This window comes from Monodelphis domestica, chromosome 1 (assembly GCF_027887165.1).
Source record: "Monodelphis domestica isolate mMonDom1 chromosome 1, mMonDom1.pri, whole genome shotgun sequence".
Taxonomy (NCBI): domain Eukaryota; kingdom Metazoa; phylum Chordata; class Mammalia; order Didelphimorphia; family Didelphidae; genus Monodelphis; species Monodelphis domestica.
In genome coordinates this window covers 404824573-404846696 of record NC_077227.1, presented here as the reverse complement: position 1 = coordinate 404846696, position 22124 = coordinate 404824573, and the positions used below count along the sequence as shown (strand labels likewise).

Sequence of the window (22124 nt, the reverse complement as noted above, 5' to 3'; positions counted from 1 at the left end):
CTCCCTTGCTATAATCAACTGTCCTTTTTGACCGTTGGAATGTTAGGTGTTTGGATTTTTCTAAGGGGCAAAGCTGTGTTTGTTCTAAAGGATCACTGAAATATTAAATATGCTAAACAGTATTTTAATTCCACTAGTAGATGCTCCTTGAGGGTGTGTGAAGTGAGAAATTAGTGTATTATTCTCAATGGAGTGATTAATTAGCAATAATAGTAGCCCCAACTAAATATCTTTATAACCCCAGTATTAAGAAAAAAGTTAGACCCTTTTGGATGAGGGAAATTATGATTTCTGGTCTCAAGAGCCAGAAGAACCTGTTGGCTAGAATGTGACTAGGGGAAGATGGACTCTCTTGCAAGAGTTTAGAAATAACCCCCCCCCCCCATTAAAACCTGTGGTTTGCTAAACTTAAGGTCAAAGTCAGTAATTGCGAGCCAGAATACCTCTCCTTACTGAAGTTCTTCATTCCCCCTTCCCCCTCCCTGATTGGAAAGTAATAGGTGGAGTGGAATCTCGGGATGGGGGGGGGGAAAGGGGGTGTTGCACCCCAAAGTCACTCTAATGAGCAGACAGGAGACTAGAGAAGATACTGGCAGAAAAACGTGGCCTTTATTAGAGAAGGGGGCGGGGGAACTGCTCCAAATGGTTGACTCAAAACAATGTCCAGGGGTATACAAGTGAACTCAGAATTTATAGGAAATTAATACAGTGCTTCTCTTCAGCCACCCACCTGTGTACAATGTCTATGTATGTTATATTTTTCTTTATCTAGTCCTACCCTCCTTAAGTTTTCCAGTATTCTTGAACTCATGGGAGCATTCCTCAAGTTTTCAATTTCTAAATTGAGTCAGAGTTTAGATATGGCCATGGTCGTTCAGACTGAAACATTTGAGATAGGGAGTTAAGACGGTAACTTTAGGTTCAGAACTTTCTTATGGGCAGAGCTATTAGGTCCATAAGAAGAAGAGATAAAAGGGGGGATTTGGACCACATGAGAAAAGAGTGCTAATTAGGACAATTAAATGTTTATATGCAAAAAGCTATTTGAGGAGGGGGATTTCTCTACTTTTCATAAGGAGAGATTGGTATCTCTCTTCTGACGGGCACCTAACTTTCACTAAGTTGGCAATCTAAGATTTTTAATACTAGCTAATATATGCAGGAAAATAATATGTGATTTCAATCCTCACAATAATGACCCATTTTTTTCTCTCAAAGGTAAATAAAAACAAAGAAATGACTCTTTTCCCCCACTGTTATCTGACCGGCAAGAAATGGGACAGAAATGTCCTGGGATAATATACATTGTAGAAAGATGTTCGGACCCTGAACTTCTTGCTGTTCCTAACTTGTTAATATCGGAGATGACTCCCAGGAAAGCATGATAAGCGTGTGTCAGAATGAAATTAAACATATAACTGTAAAGGGTGATGTTATGTGAACTAAAAACTAAATCATTATATTGTACCCCCACCCTCACTTTCCCCCTATAAATTAAGATTGGTCTTATCTACTCGGGGACATTTTGTCCTGAGCACTCAGCTTGAGGGCAGTGTTCCTTTTCTCTTCCTTTCTCCTCCCCACCCCTTCCCCACCACCTCTCCAATAAAGCCACATCTGTTGGCATTCTATCAAGGCCTGCTCTGATCATTTGAGTGCTAATGGGACAATCTTGATACATCGAGAAACCTCCAAAATCCACACTTCACACAAGGGTTTGAATAAACAATATACATGATGAATAATGGTATATGTATTTAGGTCTAGGAATCAAGGCAGATTCATTTCACTACTTAGTCTTCATTTTCCATTCAAAAAGCCTAGGCTTCTCGTTTGAGATCATATGGACAGGCTCTAGAGTGATAGGTAAGATATGTTTAAAGCAGAAAAATCCCTCATTCCCACTTTCAGGTTATGTGAGATGGGGTCATGAACACCATTGTAATGAATTTACAGTCTCAGAGTTGGAAATCAAAGTATAAGACAAACTTTATTGTATCTTCTTAAAGGGGACACCTCCAGCTTTGGATGCACATAGAGGCCTGGCAGATGTTCTAATAGCAAAGTGCATGGCAGATGTCCTAACTGACAAATGTGAAGCCTGGGTATAAGAACAAAATTTTCATAGTAATCCTGATGCAAGATTGCCTCCCCTCTGTGATGCTATAGTCTTTAGTGTGTGATCTTGATTTCCATAACAAGAGTTACAGACCCCAACAAGATTTTCATTCCCCTAACAAGAGTCACATTCCCCCAACATTCCCTTCCTCCCTTCCTGCTAGGATTCTCATTATTGGACCAATGACCAAGCTTGGGACAGTGAGATAAGGTCAAGGAGATACATTTATTTGCAAGAGAATACAATATCTTTAAGAAAGTTACTGAATTCTTGGATGGGGACCTCCTGTTTTCATTGTATTTATCATTCTTCCTGGACTTGTTCTTGGACTGACACTCTTAGATAAGCCACCCAAGGTCTCTGAAACTCAGAGCAGACAGGCTGGATGTTTTATTGGAGAAGGAGATGATGGTATGCAGTTTTATTCTAAAGGGAAATACTAACTCTTAACTGGGATCCTGAAAATTTGGGGTTACAAACCAAATGTCATAATCCTGAGAATTATACTCTTAATTCCATCTCACACAATATTATATGTAATTATTAAAGCATATATCATTGACTTAGGCTTGTCCGCCATGCTGGGAGGGAGGAGTCCAAAGAAGGATAACAATGATGTAGAAAACAGAATCTCTTCTCTTAAGCAGCTTTGTCAAGTAGAGAATATAAGTAACTTAATATAATACAATCAATCCATACTCAATTATTAAGCACCTACTATGTGCTAGGGACATAGGGACAACTGTGAAACAGGCCCTGCCTTCAAGGAGTATATGCTCAGTTAGGATAGAACTGAAAGAACTCTTCAATTAAAGATTATAAAGGTAATTTATTTTTTAAATACTCATACATTAAGCAACTCAAAGAACTATTTTTAAGTGGAATGAGATAACAGCTTGAGAATTCCCCATTACAAAAATAATATGGATTCAGAAAGTAGGCTTAAAATGATGGCAGTTTTTTTCCCCCTTGGGGTATTTGTCCTAGTGCCAAATGCCAAATGGTTAAGTTCAGATAATCAATATATAGGGTCTCTAATCACAAAACTTCCCTTCTTCCCTTCTTCCCATCCTGCCAGATTCCAGTTCCCAGAATCATAACTTACAGTGTTACAGTGTACATGTAGGTGTGTAGGTTTGAGGAACAGTGAAGTGACATCCTCAGAGATAAATAACTATGCTATGTTACTGCCCTTGCCTTTGGGTTCCTTATTATCATTCTTCCTGGACCTGTTCCCAGAACCCTTAAATACCAGTCACCAAAAGTAACAAAACTAGCTTCCACATCCTCTTCCCTAGTCAGGATGAAAAAATTGGGTACCTCTGCCCCAATAATACTGAGGTTGCAAGTCAAATGTCATTCTGAGAATAATACACTTAATTCTATCTCACTCATTCTGAAAAGTGAGCCAAAGAAATGACAATGGCTAACAGTAAGGTGGTACAGGAACCATTCCAGGGACAGAGAAGAATATGAGTAATATTTGGGAGAAAACCAGTCTATCTAGAGCAGAAAAAGACTATGATAGGAAAACTAAGTGATAAAGAGCCTTCCCACTGATCCAAAAGAGTCATGGGACCACTAGATTCCTGAGCAGGGAGTTATCTAATGAAAGCAGAATGTGAATGATTAACTTGAAATCACTATATGGAATTGATTAGAGGCAAAAAGACAAAGAAGGTAACTGCTGCAGTAAAATGGTATGAAATGATGAGAATCTGAACAAGTGACATGGAGGCAGAAATAGAGAGAAAGGACTGATCCAGTTCAACAAGTATGAAGTACCTCTATTGTATTGGGCCAGGCATCTTCTGCTAGGTACTGACAATAGAGATAAAATTGAGCTGACCTTGCCCTCAAGGTACTTATGATTTTTGGGGGGAGAAACAAAATATCCACATAAAAATGCAAAATGTGTGTAAAGAAATGTTAGCTATTGGGGGTAACAGTCTAATATAAACAATGTTATCAATAAAACAATAAACATATCATGCTTATCATGTGCCAAGCACCATGCTAAGAGCTCTTTTTGTTTATTTTTTAAACCTTTACCTTCTGTCTTAGTATCAGTTCTAAGACAGAAGAGTGGTAAAGGCTAAGCAATGTGGGTTAAGTAACTTGCCCAGGATCACATAGCTAGGAAGTGTCTGAGGTCAGATTTGAACCCAGGTTCTCCTGACTCCAGCCTTGGTTCACTATCCACTACGCTACTTAGAGCTGTGCTTCATGCTAAGTGCTCTTATAATTATCATCTCTTTTGATCTTCACAATAACCCTGCAAAGTAGGTGGTGTTGTCATCACCATTTTACAGTTGAGGAAACAGGTTGAGTGACTTACCCAGAGACACCCAGTCAATTAATTTCTGAGGCTAGATTTGAACTCAAATCTTTGACTCCAGGTCCAGGGCTCTATCCATTGTAACACCAGCGACCTGGGTGCAACTGAAGAGTAGAAAAGAATAGGATAATGGTCCCTGAGGCTTGGTTAGAACTAATATGGATGGACATGAGGGAGCATGGAGTTATAATGAATGAACTTCAGTCTTGCCACCCAACCAAAGCACCAAGGTATTGTGCTATATGGCAATAGTGGTAAAGATAATGATTCAATTATCATTCCCTGAGAGGAAGGCAGAAGGTGAGAATTGACACCCTTGACTCAACTTGGTAACACTTGACACAATAGAACAAATGTCCAATCCTTGGTCTTGCCCAGCAGTGAAGGCAAGGGTCAATAGAGACCTGAGGCCAGATTAATTATAGAGGGATAAAGCATAGTTTAGGTATTCACCCTCAGCTTAGCTCATATTACATAATATGAGCTCAGAATACATAATTTTCATTCCAAGGTTGAAGAGCTTAACTCTATAGTGCTGGAGGGTCTCTTTTCCTGGATGAGTGACTAGCATGGAGTAAGAGAAGCAATAGAACATACTTGGTTACTTGGTATTGTGTGATAGTCAAAGCAGAAGTCAGGAGTACATGATCTTGAGAGACATAGCAAAAGAATCTAGATGAGATAATAAAAAAAAAAGGAGAGGGGGACGAATGAGAGTCAAAGAAAACATATAAGACAACATATAAGAAAAAATGAGCTCTTTCACTCCATCATGTACCAGTTCCAAAGGCCTCAGCAACCTGGCACCATTCCACTTTAACATTTTTATTCCATACTCTACCCTATATATACATACTCTATGTTGCAATCAAATCTAATAATCAGTGTTTCCAGTACACACCCTGCACTTTTCCTGCCTGCATTTTTGTTCACACTGTCCTTTGGCTTGGAACATCCTCACCCTTGCTTTCCATCTATTGAATCCCTATCTATCCTTTAATGCCTAACTGGAGTACCACTTTCTCCGAGAAACATTTCCTAATTTTCACACTCAGTAAGATCCTTCCTGCCTCTGACCTCACACAAGGCTTTGCTTTTCCCTCTATGGCATACATAATGTACTATTTTTTTATGTGTGAATGTGCCCCATTTCTATACCAGACTATAAAGTCCATTAGAATAGGGGCAGCAGTGGGTAGTTAGGTGGCTCAGTGGATTGAGATGGGAGGTCTTGAGTTCAAATTTGGTCTCAGATATCTCCTTTTGTGTGACCCTGGACAAGTCACTTAACCACTATTGCATTAGTTTTCCTGTTTTTCTGCCTTGGAACTAATATACAGTATTGATTCCAAGAAGGAAGATAAGGATTTAAAAAAAAAAACCTAGAGACAGTGCTTTATTTAATATTGTATCTTTTTTAGGACTTAACACAGTTCTCTGAACATAGGAGGTATTTAGTAAATCTCCCAACTCTAAAGAGAACAAACTCAGCAAATATCTGATTTCTACTGTTATGTTTGTGATCTTTGCTTGGAATGCTTCATTTGGACTTGGTTTATTTTCAAGACCTACATTATCTTGGAGGTCCAGACTAGATGAAATGAAAACATTGGAGAAGCCTAAATGAAATTCTGGTACAAAGAATTTCTCCACTTCCTAGCTAGTCTCTTCCCTAATGGATACTATGATCCTTTCAGTTGGCAGTTGTATCATGCATCCTTCAATTTTCTTTTGTTTTCTAGTTCCTTTTCTTTTTTATTCTAGGCTATGGATTAGAGGCATTCAAATTACTTTTAAATTAGGGACAGTGATTTGGAGGTAGCTGCTAAGAGCTGGTCAAAAAATTCTTTACCTTCTACTTGATCTTCCCTGGTTCCACATGCATTCTCTGTAATCTTTGGGTAAAGATAATCAGCTACTATTAAAGCAGCCCTGTCTTCAAACAACTCACCTGGGATAAGGGAAAGGTCTGATCTGGAATCAGAGGTGTTATTTTCACACCCTAGCTCTGTGGCTTACAAACTTTTGGTTGTTAGGTCCCTGGATCTCAAGTTTTCTCATCTGTAAAATGAAGGGGTTGGACTAGATGATCACCAAATCCTATGACTGTTGATTTGGAGGCAACTAGATGGCACAGTAACTAGAGGACTGGACTTAGAGTCAAGGTCAATCTGAATTCAAAACCTACTTCAGGTATTAACTGAGTGATTCTGGGTTACCTATCTCTGCCTTCTTTTTTTCTTTTTTTTTTTTTACAAAAGTTTCCCATAACCTGACCTCTTTCTACCTGTTCAGTCTTCTTACCCCTCCATACACACAAACACATACTATGTGACTCCTAAGCATTTTAACTGCCTCCCATTAGTGAAATGCTCTCCTTCCTCATTCATCTTTGCCTCCTGGCTTCTCTAGTTTCCTTTTAGTCTTAGCTAAAATCCCACCTTTTTCAAGTTTTTCCCAATCCTCCTTAATCTTAGTATCTTCTCTCCGAGATAATTAATTTACCATGTATAAATCATGTTTATATAAGACTGTTTGCATGTTGCTTCTCCCCCTTAAAAAGTGAACTCCTTGAGATGGGGAACTATTATGTGCTTTTCTTTGTATCCCCAGCACTTGGACAGTGCCTGGAATAAAGAAGCACTTAATAAATGTTAATTAGCCAAATGTACTATGAGGATAATAATAGCCCCTACCTCAAATGAGTTAACACATATATGTCACATATTACATGCATTTATATACACACATATATATTGAATGAGATAAAGTTTTGCAAACCTTAAAGCTCATGTAAACTTACCTATTATTCAGCAACCTGCCATTGGCTGCAGAGCCTTTGAATTTTAAAATGTGAATAATGATGATGTAAAATATTATGTAAAGTTTGAAAAATAAAAATTAGGAGTTTGGTTAGCATTTTTAATAAGGAAAGTGAAACCAGGATTAACCCAAAGAAGAACAACACAGATTTTGGTTCGGTGTTAAGAATTTCCAGTTAGAGTTGGCCAGCAACCAAGTAGTCTCCTCTGGGAAATGGTGAGTTCCCTGCCCCTGGAAGTCCCGAGTTGGAGATTAGATGTAAGGATGATGCAAAGGGGACTCCTGTCTAGGTAAATGTTGGACCAGATTCTTTCTGAGATCCTTCTTAATTCAAGAGAGTCGGTGATTCTGTGAATCCCTGGGGGGGGGGGGGGGGGGAAGCAATAAAAACAAAAACCCAGTTTTATAATGTGTCACTCTAATTTTCTCAGGAAAGTTACTTTCTCTTCCATCCTTAAAGGAAGATAAGACTAAGATTAGGGTTCTTAAACTGAAATTTCCATTTTTATTTTTCACTTATTTTAAAACATTGTTCTGAGAAGGAGTCTGACACAGAAAAGAATGAGAACACCCCCAAGCTAGCTCTCCCTCTCGAGCCCATAAAGCATCCTCACTTGGGATACATACATGCAGCTGCCTGATTGGCCTAGGATAAAGTGCTGACCCAGTGGGGGGGCTAAGGTGTACTGGCAAATGTTTAACAACCAGCTGCCTGATACTTTAAAATCTAATCTGCATTATTCACATTTTCTCTATCATTAAATGAAAACAATCAATCAAATAAATTAAGCCCTGATTTGTAGCATTTGCCATTTTCAATGGCAGCTCATTGAATTTAACAATCGGCTTTGGAGCTATCTTCAGCACAACCATAGAGTTGGACCCCGATATGAGGGGAATCAGGAGAGTGGAAAGAACTCAGCCAAAGAGGCCCCAGCTCCATAGCTTGGCTCTTCAGGCACCCCGCAACCTCAAAACTCAGCGCCCAGCCTCTGTCCGCCATGACAGGATGCGGACTACAACTCCCAGCATGCCCCAGGGCAGAGGGCTCAATTTGAGACATAATAGACTTTTGAACTTTTCAGACCCGAAGAGTCTCTCCTTCAAGTTTGAAACCCCCTTCCTGCAATGTTCGGCCGCGGTAGAAGGAGAGAAGCCAAGAATCTGGGTTGGCTCCCGAGGAAAGGGACGAGGAAAACATGACCCTGCTCCGCAAGGCTCCACCCCTTTCCGGGACAGTTTTCGCGCGCTTTGGCGAGGGGGATTGTGGGGGAGCCGTGTCCTCCTGAGCCAGAGACAGAAGCTGGTGGTGTAGGCGCAGGGCCGAAGCCTGGGGCGGGGGCGGGATGTTTCAGGATGAGCTCCGCGGCCTCGGGGCGGCCGGGGTCGGGGCCGCCCAGCAGGCGCTTCAGGCTCTTTGTCTGGAGCTGAACTTGGACGAAGGCAGCGCGGCAGAAGCCCTAGGCGACTTCACGGCTATCCGCAGCACCTACAGCCTGGAGGTGAGAACCGGGGGCCGGAGCCAGGGAAGAAGTCCCTGTGTTCGCCCTTCCGGACCGCTCGCTCCTGCGGAGTGCACCTGACCTCGCTGGAAAGACTCGGGTTGTCGAGTTGAACTCCGCCGCTGTCATCGCGGCCGGGGCATATGGTCTACCTAGCGGTCGGGCACCCTTCCCCATCCCCCCTCTGTTTGACAGCCCTTTAAATACTAGAGTCCTGGAGTCAGGGCTAGCCCACAGCCCCGACTCCTTTTCCCCCAAACTTCCCCTGGGCTGTCAACTCCTTCGTGTGAGTAAAACCAGCCGCCTGAGGGTTATTCCTCGCCCAGGAACCCCATCTCCCAATTCCGAGCTCCCCTCCTCATTACTCTCCCCCGCCCTCCTGCGAGGTTCTCCTAAAGTTCTAACAGCTGCTAGAAATCTTTCCCAGGCCTTCCTCTCTGACCATCCCCGGTTTATCCCTTGTCTGTCTTGTCTGTATTTGCACGCTGTCTCCTCCAATTAGATTGTAGGCTCCTTGAAGTGGAAGACTAGGCCTTTTTGTCTTTCTTTATATTCCCATCTATGTGCTTGGCACATAGTAGGTGCTTAGTAGTAGTAGTAGGCACTGTAGACGCATAGTAGTATGCTTGAACATTGATTGATCTCAGGTTTCATAGGACCATAGATTTAGAGTTGGAAGGGTCATTAAAAGCTATCTATTTCTCTTCATTTTGCAGATAAGGAAACTTGAGTTTCAAAGAGATTTAATGACTTGAGTGTCAGAGAGGGGATTTGAACCCAGATCTTCCTGACTTTTAAAGTCTAGCATTCTCTCCATTATACTACATAGCACCATTTACCTAGGGTGTAATACCCAGTTCTCTTGAAGTGATGGGACTAGATTGGAGTACAGAGGGGACTCACTCTCACCTCCTTAGTCAGGGCACTGTTTATAGTAATTCAGAAGGTATTAGTGTTCTTGGTTGCCACATCATACTGCAAAAAAAAAAAAAGAGAGATCTGATCAAATGACTTGAAGTTCCTTCCACATCTGAGTTTCCATGATTTTATGAATACTTTTAGGGGAAGACTGGTGAATGAATACCTTCTTTGTAAAAGTGAAAGTGTGGTATTGGAAACTGTTTTAGTTTGTTGTGAACTTTTAAATCCTGTGGTCTTCCTTTTTTGAATGCCTGTTTGTATGAGATACTCTACATACTATTTCCATTCACTGAAGTATTTGCTGACTGACCAAAGCCATATAAAGATTTTGAAACCCAGAAAAGTTGTATAAATATATAGTGGTTTCAGGAATGTATGCAACATGCAAAGTCAATACAGATGAACATATGCAAGATGTTATACAGAGAAGGTTCTATTTCCAGGTTCTCTATTTAGCTTAGAGGATGCTGACTGAGACAGTTACTGGATGATTTGCTGGTTTATCCTCTATCCATTACCATTTTGGGGAGAGGCTCAGTGGGTGCTCTAAGCAGTTTCCTAGCCAAGAACTTAAGGGAAATGTAGGTTTTTCATTCTCCTCTTAATATGAAATCATGCCTCTGGCACTCAATAATTTGAATTCAAATTGCCTAACAGTTTCCAGTAGAGAATTGTAGTGACTGCTTGGATTGTGAAGGAATCCAAGCCTGAAAGAAGCACTGAGCATATAGAGAATTACTTTATATACCAAAGCCATATCACTTTTATAGACTATTATAGACTATTCCCCATTTTTTTTAGCCTTCCTTAAACTTTCCCATATGTAGCTAGGGAACAGATATTTATTAAATACCTATGTGCCAGGCACTGTTAAGTGCTTTTACAAATATGTTATTTTATTTGATCCTCACAACAACTTGTTGAGGTAAATGCTGTTTTTATTTTCATTTTACATATGAAGAAACTGAGGCAGATAGAGGTTATGTGATCTACCCAGAGTTACATAGCAAGTAAGTGTGTCAGACAGGCTTTAAACTCAGGTCTTCCTAACTTCCTAACTCCAGATCCATTCTATCCATTATGACTCAACTATTCATGTACCTATTCTGTGTTCATGCCAGGGATTCACCTACCCAAATATATGTATGTGTGTATGTATGTATATTATGCATAGCTTGAGGGGGATGTGTGTGGTTGGTGGTAGAAGCAGGGCACTTGTGAAAATCAGAAGTTGTGCTGTTTGGTATATTGGGGGAACAATGATAATATATCTTTAGATGAGTATTTTTTAAAAGGTACATGTTTGTCTTGGAGAAGCATATTTTCATGTTCTTCAATCAATCAACAAATATTTATTAAATGTCTGTTGTGAAGTCATCAGAAGCCAAGTGACTCAGATATCTTATTACCCACTCAGTGGTTATATGAGTAACATGAATTCCTCATCAGAGTAATTCCTTTGCCAAGCAGAAATGACTAAGATCTATTTCCTGTGGATCTTGGCTTTTCTAGTTTTCACCTGAATCTGCATTTGCCTTCTCTTTCTTAGAGTTTATGTTGGGGGAAACAGGAAGGTTGGGGAAAAAAAAGGTTACCCATAGTCCACACCTATCCCACCATCACTAGATTTTTCTGGTCGAGGGTATCACTAAGGGAATATAGATTTTGGTGTTACTATTGATTTTGTTGTTTCTTATTTTTTTAATTAATATAAGTTTTCTCAGGTTTTTCTAAAACCATCCTGTTAATTGTTTCTAATGGAGCAATAGTATGCCATCATAATCATATACCACAACTTGTTCAGCCATTCCTCAATTTAAAATTCTTACATAGGGGGCAGCTGGGTAGCTCAGTGGATTGAGAACCAGTCCTAGAGACGGGAGGTCCTAGGTTCAAATCTGGCCTCAGACACTTCCCAGCTGTGTGACCCTGGGCTAGTCACTTGACCCCCATTGCCTAGCCCTTACCACTCTTCTGCCTTGGAGCCAATCACAGTATTGACTCCAAGACAGAAGGTAAGGGTTTAAAAAAAATTTTTTTTAAATTCTTACATACCACAAAAAGAGCTGTTACAAAATATTTTTGTACATTTTGGACCTGCTTACAACTCTTGGTACATTAGTGTCCCTGTTTTTCCACGTCTCCTCTAATATATCATTTTCCCTTTTGTCATTTTAGCCAGTCTAGTCTGATAAATGTGAGATGGTATTTGTTTTAATTAGTATTTTTCTAATCAATAGATCATTTTTTCATGACTTTAGATAGCTTTGGTTCCTTCTTCTGAAAACTACTTATTTATAATCTTTCATCATTTATCAACTAGGGAATGGCTTTTATTTTTATAAATTTGACTCCATTTGAGAAATGGGGCCTTTATCAGAAAAACTTGCTTTAAAAAATTTTTCCCCAGTTACCTCTTTTCCTCCTAATTTTGACTGCATTGGTTTTGTTTGTTCAAAAGCTTTTGAATTTCTGATAATCACAATATCCATTTTACTTACCATGATCCTCTCTATCTCTTGTTTGGCCATTAACTCTTCCTTTACCCATAGATTTGAGAGGTAAAATTTTCCATGCTCCCCTAAATTGTGTATATCATCCTGTATGTCTAAATCATGTATCCATTTTGAGATTATCTTGTATATGGTAAGAGATTGGTCAGTGTCTAGTTTGTGCTGGACTGCTTTCCAGTTTTCCTAGCAATTTTTTTAGATGATTTCCTTCCTCAAAGCTTAGACCTTAGTATCAAACATTAGATTATCATGGTTATTTACTATTGTGTATTGTGTATCTTATCTATTCCTTGATCAATAATCTACTTTTTATTTAGTACCAGGTTTCTTTGGATGATTACTGCTTTATAATATAATCTGAAATTTGGTATTTTCTAGGCTGTCTTCCTTCATATTAAAAAAATTTATTTCGATATTTTTTACCTTTTGTTCTTCCAGATTGTTTTGTATTAATTTTTCCTATACCTATAAAAATAATTCTTTGGTGCTTTAATATGGAACTGAGTAAATTAATTCAGATAGAAGTATCATTTTTATTATATTGGCTTGGCTTACTTGTAAGCAATGAATATGCAGTTGTTTATATTTGTCTTTATTTGTGTGAAAAACATTTTGTGATTTTGTTCATATAGTAACATGATTTCTCTTGGCATGTGGACTCCCAAGTATTTTATATTATTTATAGCTATTTTCAGTGGTATTTGTCTTTTTCTCTCTTCCTGCTATTTTGTTGGTAACATATAGAAATGCTGCTGATTTATATGGGTTGAGATATTAGGTTTTTGTAAAATAGTGGAATGGTAGTTACTTTTGAAAATAGCATAGCTGTACAAAAAATATATTTTACTATTTGTTTCTTGCTTGACAGGGAGAAGTTGTACATTGGTTGGCATGTGCATTATATGTTGCATGCCGGAAAAGCATTATTCCTACTGTTGGAAAAGGCGTCATGGAGGGAAATTGTGTATCACTGACCAGAATACTACGTTCTGCCAAACTGAGGTAAAACATTTTCCTTTGGATTTTTCATTTACAAAACAGTATCAATCTTGCCTATGAATTTTTATTTTCTTTAAGTCACCTAACCAGTATATATCAGAGGTAGGATCTGAAGCCAAGTTGTCTGACACTGGGCTACTTTATCTTTCTTTTCTTTTGTTCAAAAATTTTTTAAACCTTTCAAAAATTTTGTCTTAGAATTGGTACTAAGAAAGTAGAAGACGTAGGTAAGAGTTAGGCAATTAGGGTTAAATTACTTACCCAAGATCCCATAGCTAGGAAGTGTCTGAGGCCAGATTTGAATCCAGGATTGACAAGGGTTTTTCCAATTCAGATTTAGTCAATCTTCCAAACCCAGAATTTTTACCTATAAGCAATCTTATCTAAAATCTCTTCATAACCAACATCATTTGATTACTTTATATATATATATATATATATGTATATATATATATATATATATAAATTATTAACATTATAAATAATTATTACCTCTTTTGTGTTCTTTTTTTTCACCTTTGGTTGGCAAGAGCTGTTAGAAAGAATGGATATCACTGGGTTTTAAATCTGATTATCAATTTATTTGCTTCTTTAACACAATGAGATAAATATTCTTTCTTATACAGATGAAATCCCATTGCATGCCATTAAAAACAAAGATTTTTATAAAAAAGCAATGTGAAATTTTAAATGAGAACCAACTTAATAGTAGTGGTGGTTATAAAAATTTCCTGTAAGAGTCATGTGTGACTAATTCTCTCTTTGGTCTTTATGTGACAGTCACTCTCTAGGGGAAAATGTCAGATTTTGTAGTGGTTATACAGTGGAAGAGAAGAGAAAATGCTAAACTTTAACCGAACTCTTCAGAGTTAATTTGTTCCACTAACATTGAAGTAATCTTTCTTTGAAAATCAGGAAGGAAGGATTTATTAAACACATACTATATTCCAGGCACTGTCCTCATAACACTGTGAAGTAGGTAGTATTATTATTCTCATTTTATAGGTGAGAAAACTGAAGCAGATAGGGTAAGTGACTTATTCAGGTTCACAGAGCTAGTAAATGTCTGAGGTAATTTTTTTTTAATTTCTAAAGATATTTTATTTTACCAATTACATGTAATAACACTTTTTCACATAAGTTTTCTGAAGTTATATGGTCCAAATTGTCTCCATCCCTTGTCTCCCACTTACTGAAACTGGTAAGCAATTTGATCTCTTATATATATGAATATATATAATGAAAAACACATTTCCATATTTTTATTTTTATAAGAGAATACTCAGATGAAACACAAATTCCAAAATAAAAACCCAAATAAACTAAAGTGAAAAATCATATGCTTTGATCTATATTCTAATTCCAGTGGCTTTCTCTGGAGGTGGACAGCATCCTTTGTCATAAGTTGCTCAGAATTGTCCTGTATCATTGTATTGTTGAGAGTAGTTAAGTATTTTACAGTTGATCATTCCACAATATTGCTGTTACTGGGTGTAGTGTTCTGGTTTTTTCTTCTTATTTTCTCCTTATTTCACTTTACATCAGTTCATTTGGTCTTTTCGTCTCTTTCTGAAACCATCCTGTTCATCATTTCTTATAGCACAATAGCATTCCATCACCACAAAAAGAGCTACTATAAATAGTTTTTGTACAAGTAATTTTTCCCCCACTCTTTTTTTTTTAAATCTCTTTGGGAAACAGACCAGTAGTAATATTACTGGGTCAAAGGGTATGTATTGTTTTATAGCCCTTTGGACATAGTTCCAAATTGCCATCTGAGGTCATATTTGAACCCAGATCTTTCTGATTCCAGACCTAGTATAAAATCTTCTGTATCACCTACGGTCTTCTAAATCAGCTATCCCTATTGCCTTCCCTTTTTCTCCAAGAGGCTTGAAATCTCAAGGAGTTAACTCAGGATTATTTTTTTCATTTATATCTAGGTAATCACTAAGCTTTCTTGATTTTTTCCCTTATAATGTCTCTTGAATTCCTCCATTTCTTCTTATCCTCACTTCTGTTAACCACCATCTTAGTCCAGGTTCTAAATGTCCCATACTTGGATTTTTATGATACTGTACTAATTGATTTCTATTTCAACTTTCCCCATCTCTAATTCATCCTACATACTTCTGCTAAATCAGTCTTGTTAGCCTGTCTTAAAATTCTTCCTTATTGGAAATATTATAGTGGCTCCCCACTACACCCAGGGTAAGACACAAAGTCCTTACTCTAATTTTTAAATCCTTCTCCAAGCATACCGCTACCTACTTCATCAATCTTATCGCTTACCATCCAGCTACAGAAAGTCTTTGTTCCAAACAAACTAGTTTCTCTAATTATTGTTCTATGGATGTGCCCTATATTTGCTCATGTCATTCCATAGCCTGGGATGCCTATTCTTATCTCTTAGCTTATCTCAAGCTTTCTGTGCAACTTAAGATCTGTTCCAAGTCAAACCTTACATCTGAAAACTCCACTATTTGCCTCAGCTAACTGATCCTTTCCTCTTTTGAACTATGGGATTTGAAGTCCATTTCTATTGCTTATTATCTATGTGACTTTGGAAAACACTTTTTACCATTTTGAGTCTCAACTTTCTCATTTGTAAATAAATTTAGTGAACTCAAAGATATTTTATGCCAACCACAAAGACAATTTAAAGCTCTTGTTTCTGGAACTTCACATAATGAGTTGGAGAGCTACTAATGGACAGTTGGTTAGTAAAATTCATTTTGACATTATGTTGAACATTAATTTTTAAAAGTATTTATCAAGCACAATATATATATATTATGTTCTGGAGTTAGTACAAAGATAAATAAGAAAAGGGCTCTGCTCTGTAAGAACTTATGGGCTTTTAGGGGGAGGGATGACATATACATAAATAAATATAATATTAATTAGAATATAAAGAATGCATAAGAAAACTATAAAGAAATAATGAGGTTGAATGAAAGAGAAATAATATTCAGCTATAAGAAATCCATGTGCATTTTGAACTACATTTCTCTATTGGGAAAATTGGCATTGCTTCTTTCCTCTTTAGGTTCCACCATCTTATTGAATTATATTGATGTATAGGAAGCACTACATTCTATAGAATAATATGCCAACAACAGCTAAATTATATTTTGTTTATGGTTCTATGTTATATATTCTACAATCTAAGGCAAATAGCATAGATGCACACAAACAAAGAATATATGCCAGCAGAGAAAGCAAGTTAGGTTATTCATTTATCTTCTGTTTGTATTGTTAAATCCATTCCTTTCTCTTTTGACAGATTCCTACCCTCATTCCCCATTTTTGATCTTCAATCTTTCCCTTTCTACTGAAACATTCCCAGCTCTGATAAACATGTTTATGGTTATTTCATTCTTAAAAGATGTTCACATCTCTTCAGACTATCAGCCACATCTCTTTTCTCTTTCACAGCCAAACTCTTGGAAAAAAATGTCAACATAGGCTGCCTTCACTTTATCCTTTTCCTCTCAAATTTGCAGTCTGACTTCCAGCTTCACCACTTACTAAAATTGTTTTCTTCAAAGTCACAGTTGGTCTCTTAATTGCCAAACTCAATGGCCTTTAAAAAATTTTTCATCCTTCTTAACTTGTCATCAGAATTTGGTATTTGTTGATTAACTTCTCCTCTTAGATAATTTCTCATCTCTGAGTTTTCATGACACAGCTCTGGGTTTTCTTCCTATTTGTTTAGCTTCTCCTTCTCAGTCAGCTTTACTGTATTTTCCATGTGCTACCCTCTTACCAGTGGGTGTATCTCAAAGCTCTTACCTGTCTCTTATCTCTTCAGCTCTCTGAGTCAATTATCATCTCTATGGACTTGGAACATACTTCCTTCAAGACACAGCTCAAATACCACCTTCTACCCAGTCTTTCCTGATCCCCAACCCCAGCTGCTGGTGCCCTTTCTCCTTCAACTTGCATGTATTTATTTCATATTATTCTATATAAACCACTCAATCAATTAACATTTATTTATGTTTATTTTTAAAATGTATTCATAGTTCATCTAAATGTTTTATATTAGGATTATGTTTATTAATAGACTAAAGAAAGTCTTTTATTCCATTCATATATCTGGTTAGTATTTTTTAAGTGATTAAAACCAAGGTTTGGGACTTTTAGCCTGAGTTTAATCTTAACTTTGTAACAACATTTTGTGCCATCATCCCAAATCTATTTTGCAATGAGACTGCATATGTTGTTTTAAAAAGTTTTATTTAGGGAGCAGCTGGGTAGCTCAGTGGATTGAGAGTCAGACTTAGAGATGGGAGGTCCTAGGTTCAAATGTGACCTCAGACACTTCCTAGCTGTGTGACCCTAGGCAAGTCACTTGACCCCCATTGCCTAGCCCTTACCACTCTTCTGCCTTGGAACCAATACACAGTATTGTCTCCAAGATGGAAGGTAAGGGTTTAAAAAAAAAAGTTTTACTTATGCCTTTCATTTTATATCGTAGAAACATCTGATTATATCCTTATCTATCCTCAATAAGTCAGCCTTCTCTTATAATAAAGAGAAAGTTAAGTGAAATCAACTGACATTGACAGAATCTGAAAGTGCCATGCTTTCATTTTTTTTCCAGCCCATTTAGTGACTCCAGCCATCAGTTGACAAATATTTTTTTAGTTCCTTCCATGTCTAAAGCAGGTCCTGTGAGGAATATATAAAAGTAAAGAATATAATTCCTCATATATGAGCACTTATACTGAAGTTGATGATATCACATGCATAAAAAGTTAATTATACAAGGAACTATATATAGAGAAAATGCTTTAGGATACAAGGGATACTATGAGGATAAAAACTTCACAAATAAAGCTTAGGGTTGGTAGTTATGTAATATATTTTTCATAAAAAATCATAGTCATGACTAAAAAGGTTTTCTTCCCTGAAAATTGTTTTATATAATTTTTAAAATTCATCATGTGGACTGATTTAAAAAAAAAACAACCACAATTGATTTTATTGCCTTTCTTTTTTTTCTAAGTTTAATTCAGTTTTTTAGTAAAATGAAGAAGTGGATAGACATGTCAAACCTGTCACAGGAATTTCGTGAGCGCATAGACAGGCTGGAGAGAAACTTTGAAGTGTCAACTGTGATTTTCAAAAAATTTGAGCCAATATTTTTGGACATATTTAGAAATCCATATGAAGAGCCACCAAAATTGCAGCGGAGCAGAAAACAAAGGTAAGACTTATCAAATAAGATAATAATGTATAACACTTTACAAAGTTTAAAATATATTTTATCAGCTATTATTATTACTATAACTTTTTTACAAAGTTTTATTTTTGCCTTTAATTTTTTTACCATACTTGTTTCTCCATATCTTCTTGCTCATACCCATTGAATCCTTCCTTGTGACACAGGGACACATTTAAGCAAAGCCTGTGGATTCATCTGCCAAAGCTAATGTACTAACTTTCCTTTCCATGATCCCCTCATGTCTACTGAGAGAGAGTTATGTTCATCAGTTTTCCTTGAGTAATGATTTCATATACCATATACCATAATTTGTTCAGCCATTCCCCAATTGAAGGGCATCCCCTCATTTTCCAATTTTTTGCCACCACAAAGAGCGCAGCTATGAATACTCTTGCATATGTCTTTTTCCTTATTATCTCTTTGGGGCACAAACCCAGCAGTGCTATGGCTGGATCAAAGGGCAGACAGTCTTTTAGCGCCCTTTGGGCATAGTTCCAGATTGCTCTCCAGAATGGTTGGATCAGTTCACAACTCCACCAGCAATGAATTAATGTCCCAACTTTGTCACATCCCCTCCAACATTCATTACTTTCCTTTGCTGTCATGTTAGCCAATCTTCTAGGTGTGAGGTGATACCTCAGAGTTGTTTTGATTTGCATCTCTCTGATTATAAGAGATTTAAGAACACTTTTTCATGTGCTTATTAATAGTTTTGATTTCTTTGGCTGAAAACTGCCTGTTCATGTCCCTTGCCCATTTATCAATTGGAAAATGGCTTGATTTTTGTACAATTGATTTAGCTCTTTATAAATTTGAGTAATTAGACCTTTGTCAGAGGTTTTTGTTATGAAGATTGTTTCCCAATTTGTTGCTTCCCTTCTAATTTTGGTTACATTGGTTTTGTTTGTACAAAAACTTTTTAATTTGATGTAATCAAAGTTGTTTATTTTACATTTTGTGACTCTATGTCTTGCTTGGTTTTAAAGTCTTTCCCTTCCCAAAGGTCTGACATGTATACTATTCTTTGTTCACCTAATTTACTTATAGTTTCTTTTTTTATGTTCAAGTCATTCACCCATTCTGAGTTTATCTTGGTGTAGGGTGTAAGGTGTTGATTCAAACCTAATCTCTCCCACACTGTCTTCCAGTTTTCCCAGCAGTTTTTATCAAATAGTGGATTTTTGTCCCAAAAGCTGGGGTCTTTGAGTTTGTCATAGACTGTCTTGCTGAGGTCATTTACCCCAAGTCTATTCCACTGATCCTCCTTTCTGTCTCTTAGCCAGTACCAAATTGTTTTGATGACTGCTGCTTTGTAATATAGTTTGAGGTCTGGGACTGCAAGGCCACCTTCTGTTGTATTTTTTGTTGTATTTTTTTTCATTCTTTCCCTGGATATCCTTGATCCTTTGTTCTTCCAAATGAACTTTGTTATGTTTTTTTTCTAATTCAGTAAAAAAATTTTTTGGAAGTTCAATGGGTATGGCACTAAATAGATAAGTTTGGGTAGGATGGTCATTTTTATTATATTGGCTCGTCCTACCCATGAGAGTAATGATTTAAAATCATTAGAATTAGACTCCTTTTTATGTTTATTGTTCATAGTAATGCTATAATTTGCATTTTGTCCTCTTCTGCTTTCTTCATTCAGTATCATTTCATGTCTTATGTTTTTTGAATTATTCATACTCATCCTTTCACAAAACTCAATAATATGTTATATTCACCACAGTGATTTGTTTAGCTATTCTCCAATCAGTAGATGCCCCTTTTGTTTTCTGTTTTTTCTACAAAGAATGCTACTATAAATTTTGTATTACATATAAGAACCTTTTTTTCTGTCATGGACCATTCCATTGTGGTATATGCTTAGAAGTTAGATTAATGGGTCAAAGTATATAAACAGTTTTTTCATCCACAATTCCAAAATTAGTGAAGCAAGTCAGAGTCTAATGAACAATGTATCAGTATGCCTAATGTGTGTCTGCAAAGAAGTTAAATATATTCATTCATATATTATTACTTGTAACTACAACTTCAAAGTAGTATTTCTCTGTATTTTTTTTAAATTCTTACCAATTGATTCTAAGGCAATAGAGTGGTAAGGGCTAGGCAATGGGGGTTGAATGACTTGTCTAGGGTCACACAGCCAGGAAGTGTCTGAGGTCAGATTTGAACCCATCTCTGGGCTTGACTCTCAGTCCATTGAGCCACCCCAGCTGCCCCCTTCTCTGTATTTTTCAAAGAGAACAGAGTTTGTTTATTCTTTAGTTTGAGAAAGCCTATGATACTTGCTAATTGTAAATATTAGAAAGTTTGAATACAGTTTTGAAGGAGAAGTAAGAGATAATATGAATAGAATTTATGTTATTTGGTTTTAAAAATATAACCCTTTCTTTTTGTCTTAGTATCAATTCTAAGACAAGAGTGGCAAGGGCTAGGCAATTGGGGTTAGTGGGGTTAATTGCCAAAGATCACACATCTAGGAATTGTTGAAGGCCAAATTTAAACCCAAATCCTACTGACTCTAGGCCTGATGTCTCTCTACTGTGCTACCTACCTGCCCTGTATGATTTAGTTTCAGTATTTTCTCATTTTACTTACTGCTGAATTTTTAAAACTTTGGTGTGGTTTTTATTTTAGAAAGCTATGAATAATTAAATTTAATGTAACTTCTTTTTCCTTTCTAGACGAGTTCCTTGCACTGTTAAAGATCTCTTTAACTTCTGTTGGACACTCTTTGTCTATACCAAAGGTAAATTGGTGTTTTAGTAATTAATATTTGTATTTCGTGAACTTGGTAATATTTATCATGAAAGGTTTGTGGTCTTTGTGTTCTTTGTAAAGGTAACTTTCGTATGATTGGAGATGATTTAGTAAACTCTTATCATTTACTTCTCTGCTGCTTGGATCTAACTTTCACAAATGCCATTATGTGCCCAAATAGAAGAGATTTGCTGAATCTGTCATTCAAAGGTAAAATATTATTTATTTTAAATAAAAGTAAATTATTTCTATTTTAAAATGCATTTTAAAATGGTAACCATGTTGTTTTTCTTTCTCTCTTTCTTTTCTCCTTCTATCCTTTCACCCCATGCTGCTTTAGGTTTACCATCTGATTTCCATACTCCTGACTTTAGAGTATCTGAAGAACCACCTTGTATCATTGCCACACTCTGTGAGCTGCATGATGGACTTCTAGTGGAAGCAAAAGGGATAAAAGAGCATTACTTTAAACCATACATTTCAAAATTATTTGATAGGAAGGTACAGTATTATCAAATAAATAAAATCTCAAGTAAATTATCAAACAACATAGAAGAAGCATATTCAATAAATTTCAAGGAATAGATAGGTGGCTCAGTATATAGAGCACCACACCTGGAGACAGGAGGTGCTGATTTCAAATTTGACACTTCCTAGCAATATGACCCTGGGCAAGTCACTTAACCCCATTTGCCTAGCCCTTAATGCTCTTCTGTCTTGGAACCAATACTTAGCATCAATTCTAAGAAAGAAGGTAAAGGTTTAAAAAAAAAACCCAAAGTTTTAAAGTTGGTTATACTCCCGGTTTACTCACTAACTCTCTATGGTACCCATAGCAAGTTATTTCATCTTTCTTTGCCTCAGATTTTCATCTGTAAAATGAGGTTAGGTTAGTTAGTTTTTAAATTGCCTT

General features: G+C 36.9%; 1 protein-coding gene across 2 annotated transcripts in view; it reads left to right on the top strand.

Annotated features, from left to right (window-relative positions):
• Positions 1–439: 439 nt before the first annotated feature.
• The window catches only part of RBL1 (RB transcriptional corepressor like 1), a 65651-nt gene continuing 43966 nt past the window's right edge, over positions 440–22124 (top strand). The window contains exons 1-6 of one of the 2 annotated variants that reach the window (XM_056811921.1): positions 440–747; positions 13085–13218; positions 18230–18430; positions 21136–21200; positions 21293–21421; positions 21552–21712. In XM_056811921.1, the coding sequence (XP_056667899.1) occupies positions 13166–13218; positions 18230–18430; positions 21136–21200; positions 21293–21421; positions 21552–21712 (609 nt within the window). In that variant the 5' untranslated portion in view covers positions 440–747; positions 13085–13165. Of the gene's footprint in view, positions 748–8609; positions 8783–13084; positions 13219–18229; positions 18431–21135; positions 21201–21292; positions 21422–21551; positions 21713–22124 lie in introns of those variants that run through there. The other variant, XM_056811920.1, reaches the window with a different exon arrangement.